This window comes from Leiobunum rupestre, chromosome 6 (assembly GCF_980474605.1).
Source record: "Leiobunum rupestre chromosome 6, qqLeiRupe1.1.hap1, whole genome shotgun sequence".
NCBI classification, from domain to species: domain Eukaryota; kingdom Metazoa; phylum Arthropoda; class Arachnida; order Opiliones; family Sclerosomatidae; genus Leiobunum; species Leiobunum rupestre.
The window spans coordinates 42,773,635-42,784,396 of NC_143389.1; the positions used below are offsets into that span (position 1 = coordinate 42,773,635).

The 10,762-nt window shown below is 41.5% G+C and overlaps 1 protein-coding gene across 1 annotated transcript in view; it reads left to right on the plus strand.

Annotated features, from left to right (window-relative positions):
* LOC149941043 (uncharacterized) overlaps positions 1–10,142 on the plus strand; it is a 31,657-nt gene extending 21,515 nt beyond the window's left edge. Inside the window, exons 2-17 of the mRNA XM_090178246.1 lie at positions 3,553–3,820; positions 4,437–4,463; positions 4,532–4,644; positions 4,706–4,773; positions 4,846–5,015; positions 5,078–6,913; positions 6,972–7,085; positions 7,161–7,253; positions 7,326–7,439; positions 7,502–7,787; positions 7,859–7,926; positions 7,994–8,168; positions 8,230–8,522; positions 8,588–8,727; positions 8,795–8,948; positions 9,477–10,142. Coding sequence (XP_090034372.1) covers positions 3,553–3,820; positions 4,437–4,463; positions 4,532–4,644; positions 4,706–4,773; positions 4,846–5,015; positions 5,078–6,913; positions 6,972–7,085; positions 7,161–7,253; positions 7,326–7,439; positions 7,502–7,787; positions 7,859–7,926; positions 7,994–8,168; positions 8,230–8,522; positions 8,588–8,727; positions 8,795–8,948; positions 9,477–9,616 — 4,059 coding nt within the window. The 3' untranslated portion in view covers positions 9,617–10,142. The remainder of the gene's footprint in view (positions 1–3,552; positions 3,821–4,436; positions 4,464–4,531; positions 4,645–4,705; positions 4,774–4,845; positions 5,016–5,077; positions 6,914–6,971; positions 7,086–7,160; positions 7,254–7,325; positions 7,440–7,501; positions 7,788–7,858; positions 7,927–7,993; positions 8,169–8,229; positions 8,523–8,587; positions 8,728–8,794; positions 8,949–9,476) is intronic.
* The last annotated feature ends 620 nt before the right edge of the window (positions 10,143–10,762 follow it).

Here is a 10,762-nt window from a genome sequence, read left to right on the forward strand (position 1 = left end):
TACAAAGTCCACTCGGAGAGGTAAAAATGGTACCAACTAATTAGAGACCAGGTCCCTCAACTATAATAAAAATAGTCGTAAAGAAATTCGAAAATTAGTAACTCGAGAAGCCTGTAATATCCGACGGGTATTTTTTTTTATCTCTAGAATAGTCCCAGTTAAGGATAGCATCTTCGCAGACGCATAAAATAGAGTTAATTATTAGTTATAAAACTTGATGGGAAGTACCGAAGAGGTTCAAAAATATGCGCGAAGAAATCCTCTTAAAAAGTCGAAGACTTTTCATATTCCTCCGAGCCTGTTCCTCTCATTAGAAAGAGGCTACTCCGAACTGGCTTTTGAAATTCCTCGCAAGGGCAACCGACGGAAATAAGACCTTTATTACGTATTCAACCGTGGACGCCGCCATTGTGACGGCTACAACGTTAGCGAAGCCACCAAATATCAAAATGCCCGCACCCGCGGGACGTCTAAATAGCGGGGATGAATAGGTCTGTAGCCATTCGAGAGACGCCACTCGACGTTACCTACGAACCGATTTAACGAGATTGAGAGAAACCGTACCCGACCCGTAGCCTACCGCGTAATATCGGGTAACCCGCCATCACGCGAGAATAATAAACTTCAATGGAGAAGACCTACCGGTTTCCTAATATTATCTCAATAAACCGGGGGTCCGTGCTTCCCGAGTACTTATTAAAAACCTCGGTCACGTCGAGTCTAGTTTTCTCCGGATTTCTCTCGGAGGAAGGCGATCGCCGTGGGTCGCTGACCTTTTACTCGCTGCACCCCCCCCCCCACCCCCTCTACCAGAAAAATATCTTAAAAGAAGGCGCGTAATCTCCGGCCTGAGGGTAAAGCAACCATCAGACAGACAAATACGCTTTGGGGTCAATTTACTTTCCAACAGCAGCGCGTCGGAACCCGTGAATCATCACGAGTCTCGTTTCAAAGTCTCTCCCAATTCCTTTCTAAACGAGGGTCAAAATACCGGCTAAAATTCTGCCAAAAACTCGCTGAACTCGGCAACCAGGAAACGAGCGAGTCAGTCATTTTGCCAAAAATAGGGGTGGTTTCAAACGTAATTAGACCCCAATTTATTGTTACTCCGGTTAATTGGCGGTCAAGGTTACCAAATTTCCCACGCCGGGATGATACGCCACTAATGGATGGGTGGGCTCGCTGATCATTTATTTAAAACGTTCGTCGTCGGACCAACGAGCCGAGACCACCTCGTATCGAAATTCGCAATTCTCTCAAATGGATTTTGAATTATTCATATTTGAGTGAGCGTACTTAACAAATTTATTCCCAATATCCGAGGTCTCTACTTTCCCCCTTTTCCGAAGACTGCAAATTTAACCAGGCGCGTAATTTTCAATTGTTATTTTTTTCTCTCCAAGACGTTGGGGTGAAAGGAAAGTACTTGGAAGTTCGAATGCTATAAATTGAGGCCTTCCCGAGAGAATTAAAACCCGATGAAGGGATAACAATGAACGGTTTGATTGAACCGAATGATTTAGATATAAGGAAAGTGGGCTTTAAAATGGAACGAACCCCATTAGCCACCTTTAAAAGGTACCCGAGAAAAAGGTTACCATCAGCCAACATTTAACCGTTCCACTTTTCTTAAATAGTTTGATAATAAAGGTAGATAAGAGATAGAGAAAGCAAACGTTGAACCACATTCCAAACGAAAGAGATGGGTATCGCTTTGACCGCAAGATAGTTACAACTCTTAAAACACATACGACTTAATGGTGTAGCCCAATATGGCTTTCCCTTACTATTTACCACGGTCGAACCCCTCCCTTTTAAATATTTTCTATAGAAATTCGGAAAAATTATATTCGGAATCCTTTATCTTCCATAGAAATTCGGAAAAATTATATTCGGAATCCTTATCTTCCATAGAAATTCGGAAAAATTATATTAGGAATCCTTTATCTTCCATAGAAATTCGGAAAAATTATATTCGGAATCCTTTATCTTCCATAGAAATTCGGAATCCTTTATCTTTCATAGAAATTCGGAAAAATTATATTCGGAATCCTTTATCTTCCATAGAAATTCGGAAAAATTATATTCGGAATCCTTTATCTTCCATAGAAATTCGGAAAAATTATATTCGGAATCCTTTATCTTCCATAGAAATTCGGAAAAATTATATTCGGAATCCTTTATCTTCCATAGAAATTCGGAATCCTTTATCTTTCATAGAAATTCGGAAAAATTATATTCGGAATCCTTTATCTTCCATAGAAATTCGGAAAAATTATATTCGGAATCCTTTATCTTCCATAGAAATTCGGAAAAATTATATTCGGAATCCTTTATCTTCCATAGAAATTCGGAAAAATTATATTCGGAATCCTTTATCTTTCATAGAAATTCGGAAAAATCATATTCGGAATCCTTTATCTTCCATAGAAATTCGGAAAAATTATAATCGGAATCCTTTATCTTCCATAGAAATATGTATAGACAATGTATTATTTCTATAGAAATATGTATAGGCAATGTATTAACTTCTATAGAAATATGTATAGACAATGTATTATTTCTATAGAAATATGTATAGGCAATGTATTAACTTCTATAGAAATGTGTATTGGCAATGTATTAACTTCTATAGAAACATGTATAGGCAACGTATTAATTTCTATAGAAATATGTATAGACAACGTATTAATTTCTATAGAAATATGTATAGACAACGTATTAATTTATATAGAAATATGTATAGACAATGTAATCATTTCTATTGAAATATGTATAGACAATGTATTAATTTCTATAGAAATATGTATAGGCAATGTATGCATTTATATCGAAATATGTATAGACAATGAATGCATTTATATCGAAATATGTATAGACAATGTATGAATTTCTATAGAAATACTTATATAACATTTATTTATTTCTGCGGAAATATTTGAAAACACAATTTTTTATAGAAATGCTTAAATTATATTTCCATAGAAACATTTATTTATTTCTACGGAAATATTTGAAAACACAATTTTTTATAGAAATGCTTAAATTATATTTCCATAGAAATATTTATTTATTTCTACGGAAATATTTGAAAACACAATTTTTTATAGAAATGCTTAAATTATATTTCCATAGAAACATTTATTTATTTCTACGGAAATATTTGAAAACACAATTTTTTATAGAAATGCTTAAATTATATTTCCATAGAAATATTTATTTATTTCTACGGAAATATTTGAAAACACAATTTTTTATAGAAATGCTTAAATTATATTTCCATAGAAACATTTATTTATTTCTACGGAAATATTTGAAAACACAATTTTTTATAGAAATGCTTAAATTATATTTCCATAGAAATATTTATTTATTTCTACGGAAATATTTGAAAACACAATTTTTTATAGAAATGCTTAAATTATATTTCCATAGAAACATTTATTTATTTTCCGAAAATGTTTGTAACGGATCCCTAATTAATCTAATTTAGATTAAATTTAGAATAAGGCAATGGACGATATTTTGACCAACTATCTTTTCTAATTGTAGCAACGCCTCGACATCCTGTCGTTCAGCGCCACATTCCCGGAGGACTATCTTCCCTACACGAGTTCCTACCACCGCAAAGCTCCCTACTTGGTCTGGGAGGACAGAAACGAAAGGTCCCACAGAAAATGCAACCGCCGGAAATGGAAGTGTTCCGACTCCAGGGTTCCTTGCCGACGCTGCTCCAAAGGTTCTTTGCTGCTGGCATGCGCCATCATCGTCGGATTCCTCCTCTTAACGGGGGTCATTGCCGCTTCGGTCTACTTGGGCTGTAAGTTCAAAGGCTCTCGTGGATACCAGCAAAGAAAAAAAAAGATTATTCAGGCCAGTTATCCCGCACCATTCCCCGTACTAAAATTGTCGTCAACTTAAACCTCCACTTGTTGGTGGCGTAAGGGGAAGAAACGGAATTGGGTACAACACCCGTCATGTTTTCCCGGTCGGTATTCGTCATCGTACCGAAAGTTGTTTAATTTTGCGTTTGTAACATTTTTTCAAAAGGTGGCGCTAGTAGTCCGGGGGGATAACGTTGAGAAAACGCGTTTCGGAGAAGATAACTGTCCTGGAGCATCTTTTATTTGTCTATGATGCCAATTACTAGGAACAGGAATCCATACTTCTACTTGGAATGCTTATCGCGGGTTTGCGGCAAATTTTCGTCTCGATGCGGCTGACGGTTTTTTTTTGACGTCACTATATTAACTTAACAAACAACAACGTGAGAGGGGAGCGCGCGCAAAGGGGATTTTTTTCTCTCGTAGACGAGGCCAAAGCCGTCAGAGTGATCTTACCATACGCGATACGGAAAGATAACATTCCAAGTAGAAGTGTGAATTCCTGCTAGGAACATTAACTCGAATATGTTTTGATATGGGTTTTTCTTGTAGGGCTCACTCATCTCAGAAACTCATCAGGTATGGACGGTTATTACCAAGGATTGCGAAAGATGAGCATTTTTTTAAACACGCGTGTTTATTTTCAGTCGTGTCATTCATGGGGAAATTACGGGTAGTTGAAGGGGATCAATTCGCGCCTCAATTATTAGACAGCACGTCCAGGGAGTTTCAAGAAAAAGCTGAAAAATACGAAAAACTGGTACGCAACTTTCCTATCGCGTCGTAAGTTCTTGGAATCTAAATCTCGCCTGTTTTTTTAGCTGGAGAAGGTGTACAAAGAAAGCAGTTTACGTAACGCGCTGGTGAAGGTCAAAGTTTGGGAGTTTCAGTGAGTATAGACATAAAGGAATATAATTATCCGTAAATTATTTGGTAACGCGAAAATATTGTGTCAAATTAGAGAGGGCAGCTTAGAAGTGATATTCTACGTCACGTTGGAAGACCCCACTTTCAATGGCACCAGCGATAATAATCTAAGTAACACGGCCAAACAAATACTTAAAAGGGAATTACAAAGGCCGAATTCTTCGATTTTGGGGCCTCTCAAAATAGAATCAGTCTACGTGTTAGGTAAAGCACTATTGGACAGATCAATAATAGTTAAGAATCTATAAAAAGAGTAATAATTTCAGATGACGAAGAACACTCGCGATTCGAGACATTCAGATCGTCATATACGAATCTCAACCGGAGCGGGGTAGCTAGTATAACGTCCACGAGTACCACTACGACAGCGAGTCCCTCTTCGAGCCTAAGTACGTCTTCCACAACGTCAACGGTGTCGGCGAATATTGGCAGCCATCGGATAGTCGAAGAAGAAATCCCAATCAATTTGGGTCCTTGGCGACCGTTAATGGCGAGTGAGGTGATGCGTCCGTCGGTCGAACGAGGGGAACAAATCATCCCGAACCTCTTCACCACCGCCACACCTAAAATCTCAATTCCCGTCTTATACAGCGACCCTCAAATAAGAAGGGGTCTCAGGAATCAACAAAACAAAACCTACATCCACGACAGAGTAAGTAACGGCTTCGAAGTTGCTTCGAAACCCAATAAAACCGCGGTGCCGGTGCAAGAAGTACCCGTACGGTCCTCTACATTGACGCTGAACGGAAAGACACTAAACAAAACGGGAAACGTCGCTCAAAACAAAACGTCATCGGGAGTGAGGTTAGTCAGTGGTTTCTCCGTAGTGAGAAGCCACCAAGACGATCCGGTCCCTAGCTCAACTAACAAACCAGCCACCACGAACAGTTTGCCGTCTTCCGTTAAAGTTAAAGCGACCACGCAGAGTAGTTTCCATCAAGGAGAAGCCATTCCACTTCCGGATGTGGAAATCGGAGCTCCGTTGCTTATTAGCGATTCGCACAGCCCGCCGTCCAAACTCAACGCGTCCGTTCGCAGGCTGAACGGGCCAGGGTCGCAGGCCAGCGCTCAGAACATTCATTCCGGGCTGGTGTTGCCGGTTATGACGAACATTAAAAAAAATGATAAACCCAATATTCCGTTGGAGATTCCAGTAGAAGCTAGTTTAAATTTGCGTCGGCCTCCGGTCAGAGGCCAGGGTTTCGTAGTAGCGGTTGACGACGCTGTCATTCCGGATATGATAACCATTCCCGCATCGACTACAAAGAGACCAAAAACGGTGGTCGAAACAACGACCAGGAAGACGGATACGTCCAGCGAGTTGACCGTCGGAGCGTCGTTGATAATAAGAAACGCCAGGACCCAGAACGACAAGCCACCCAGGCCCAATATCCCCTATCGGATTAGAAAACCAACGACAAAGGCGAACTACTTCTCGCCAAGGCCAACGCCGACCAAAAAGATTCAGCTTAGTACGAGCGCCGCACCTAGCACTAAAGCCCCTTACTTTCCAAATTCCGATGTGAAAGTCAACGTTCCGTTTCACGTGCGCGGTTCCAGTAAAGGCCAAGCTTATTTGCAACTACCAACCCCGAAACCAAAAATTGACGAGAGCCAAGTAAAAAAGAACGAATCGTCTGCCGACGTATCGGTTAATATCACAACGGCTGAATTGAAACTCATAAAACCTCCGAATAACTCCGACGATCAATCGAGTCCGGGACGCGTTCCTAAAATAATTTCACAGTACAACCCGTACAACGGAGGTAACGACGGCTACAAGGACTCGTCTTCAGTCGACGATGGCTTGAGCTTGAGAGACAAATACGAAATTCTGTCTATCAGTAAACCATTCTTCCACTCCAAACCGGAAAACATCACTAAGTATCCGACGCTAAAGCCAGACTTTACCACGTCCATAACGCTAGAAGAAATTTCGTTCACGGGAACGACCAACAACATCGGAGAGACGACGAAGCCGATTACGCCCTTCACGCCGACCACTAAACCCAATTCCAACGTCGTTTCATTAACGAAAGTTCGATTAGAAGGCGATCCCGATGATTTTGACTTGCAGTCCATCGCGGGGAGCACGATTAAAAGTACAGCACTCCCGATTCGCTAAAACTTACCTTTATAAACGTTGCGTACAACTTTCAGAATGCAAGGACAAGGACGAATTTACGTGCGTATCAACCAAAACTTGCGTACCTAGGTTAAAGCAGTGCAACCGACAAAAGGATTGCCCCGATGGCTCGGACGAAGCTAACTGCAGTAAATGTTTTTCCGCGTCCCATTAGCGACTGATAATTTAAATATTAAAATATTCTTTCCTTTAAATTAACATAGGTTGCGCTGATTATCTAAAAACTAGAATATTTAAAACCAAAATTTGTGACGGAGTCATAGACTGTTGGGATTACAGCGACGAGAAAAACTGCCGTAAGTCCAATTTGGCTTTACGTTACTCCAGCAATTATCATCCTCCTAACATACGTCTTTCTATATTTTCAGCCTGGTGCTCAAGCGATAAATTCATCTGTCCGGGTGCTAAGATGTGCATCAATCAAACAAAGGTTTGCAACGGGATACCAGATTGTCCGGGAGCCGAGGACGAATCTCACTGCCGTAAGATAGACAAATAACTCTTGGAGTTAAATCGATGCCAGCATGGTTCTCTAATCTTCCAGTGAAACTAATAAACGACGAGAAAGATATGAAGTCGGTCCATTACGAGCAAGAAGGTCATCTGGTCTTGAGGAAGAACGGCAAATGGGGGAAGCTGTGCGTCTCGAACTTCCCAATCACCTCCATCCTGGGTAGCAGCGATTGGACGGTTGAAGAGCTGGGAAAATCCGTGTGCCACGCGTTGTCTTTCCGGGGAATGGTGGCCGTCCGAGAGGAACAAGAACCCATTCAAACGACAAAAGTCGAATATTTTAAATTTCAAGGTCAACAGTCAGTACCCGGACTCAGGTAAACGTTCGAAAACTAACTTAGAATACGTCTACGGTTAAAGCTAAAACGTATCGCTTTCCATTTCGCAGTATCCATTCACTCGAATCAACTACGTGTCCTGATAAAAATCTTCTCAAAGTCACTTGCAATTCTTTAGGTAAGAGCTTTCTCCAGCTAATACAAGACAACTTAAAATTTATATATTTGATGTTCCCCGGTTACAGAATGCGGTCTACGCCCCTTGAATTTGGGATTTCGACGTCGAATCGTGGGAGGTCAAAGTTCCCTGTTCGGTTCTTGGCCGTGGCAAGTGGCGCTCTACAAAGAAGGGGAATTCCAGTGCGGCGCCGTCATCATCAAGGAGCAATGGATCATGTCAGCCGGACACTGCTTCTTTCAGTAAGATCCAATTTCTTTTTGCCAAGGAAACGACGGCTAACCCAAAATCTTCCCAACGCAGCTCAAAAGAAGCGCACTGGACTGCCAGAATGGGCTTACTGAGAAGAGGTAGCGAAATTCCGTCACCCTACGAGCTCATCGCGAACATCACTCACATCCATCTTCATCCCGATTACTTGGATCGGGGATTCATCAACGACATAGTTCTGCTTCGACTGCAGAAGCCCATCCAATTCAGCGACCACATCAGGCCCATTTGCATGCCTCAAATCACCGAGGACATGCGCACTTGGGAAGGACAAATGTGCACGGCGATAGGATGGGGGAAACTCTTCGAACTGGGACGCATCTTTCGTAAGTCGTCGCTTTTTTAAATGAAAGCTGACGGGAACTAAATATCGATGATGTTTTCGACACAGCCGATACGTTACAAGAAGTGCAACTACCCATCATTTCGACGGAAGAATGTCGCAAGCGAACCTCATTCTTGCCTCTTTACAAAATCACGGACAACATGTTCTGCGCCGGCTACGAGAAAGGAGGTCGAGACGCCTGCTTGGTAAGACGCGAATCTGGGTCGAAATATGTCAACTATATATCTAACTTCCAAAACTCTCGAACTAAAGGGAGATTCTGGTGGACCGCTTATGTGTCAAAGGCCAAACGGGAGGTGGAGTCTAGTCGGAGTGACCAGCAACGGGGACGGTTGCGGACGGCCGGGCAGGCCCGGCGTCTACACCAAAGTGGTCAACTACTTGGAATGGATCTATTCCGTCATTGGTAAGTTTCGAAAGAAGGCTCGTTCTCGCGTTTTACAAACCAAAACAAACATATGGTAAAAGAAAAATTTATCAAAATTGAACGATCAGCGATAGTGACAGGAAACCTAAATTTAGCTTCCGAGATATACACTAACCTACAACGGAAAGTGATAGTACGGGCCCTAGATTTTGAACCGGGTTCAAGTATTTCGAAAAGCGGCTGAGAGCTTGGCCCCCTCCTCCTACGTTCCGATTCCCAGATAAATGTGACATCGAAACCTTCAACTTAACTTTCAAAAGAAAAGTGCCTCTTTGGGAGGGCCAAAAATCTCGAGTGACTCCAAACTTCCCAACGCGCTGCCGCGGCGTGTCGCTTTATTTACATCGGCTTTCGACGAAGGGACAATTGCCAAGTTTATTTTAAAAGGCCTCGCGCCGAGATCAACTTCGATAAAGAATTCGATACTGCCCCGCGCAAAGACGCGTTCTCCGTTAGCTACGCGCCAAACTTCCCAAATAATCGAGCAAATATTTATATTTTCCACAGAGAACAACGAGAAACCGACGGCCGCCATCTCGGCTACTTGCGAGGGTCATCGTTGTCCTTTGGGGAAATGTTTACCCAAGAAAAAAATATGCGACAGTATCAGCGATTGCTGGGACGGATCCGACGAAAATGCTTGCTAATCTTTCGAAATTTATTTAACGCGATCAAATCGAGACCCACCAACGAGGATAGTAGAGAGATAAATCCGCAATATTCTATTTCTCCTTATTAGTTATTACGTGACAAGCTGATATCAATCCTATTGGGGTTCTCCTTGAGAAGCGATGGCGGTTAGCATCGCGATACGCGACTTATCTCTCTTCGAAAGGGATTAAAAGTGACGTAACCAAGTACAGACAGTCAATTACGTTTTCATTGTTCACGCCGGGTGGTTTCGTGGCGGCGTCATAAAAAGCGGCCGCGACTACTTTTTCTTACCAGCAATCGATTAGTGCGAAGTAGACCGTAGGATTTCGCCGCTTTTTGCAGCTCGTCTTAGCAACTTTGGAGCCAAACACTCGTGATAGACACTCTAAAAAGTCAAGGGAACTCAGATAATAAAAGATAAAACGCGCGTTAAGCATCTCATATACCTTTTCTTAAAAAAAAAAACCCGCATATAATCTCCATAGCTGTTGTTGTACTACAAGAACGAATTAAAAAACTCCCAGTTAATAGGTTGGTTAAAATCTGCCAATTTAATTTTTTTTTAATAAATTATTTTCACCACTATGAGTGATTTATTTCCACGCGTCTTCCTAAAAATGCCAAGCGTGGGATACACAGAACAGGTTGATTATGACAGATTTGCGAATTTGGCAGAAAAAAACGGGGTTGATTGGAATTTTGTTTTGAACAAGCGAGCATCTGGTTTAGACCCACCATGATGAGGCTAAATTTAAAGACGGACGCTTTTTTCGAGGTTAAAAATTGAAGTGGCAAAATTCCAAAGTCGATTCCGTGAGCGCGTAACCCCCAGGACAGGCAGATAACAAAAGCCACAACCTCCCACCGTGTAATAGCTCTCTTAAGCAATGATAAGAGAGTACCAATTACGTGATAATTAGAAGACGATTTAGTAGTTACATTTCACTGAGAAATTTTCCACGATTTTACAGGCAAAAGCTTATTTTTTAGTTCCTTGCAGATACCGTCTTCCATCATAATTCTTGGGTACAGGGGAATTACGCTTCCAAGCGCAATAACCGATAACGGTTAATCGGTTACCGACGTAGTATTATAAAGGATATTATAAGAACAACGTTTTCTACCCAGGTAGAGTATTA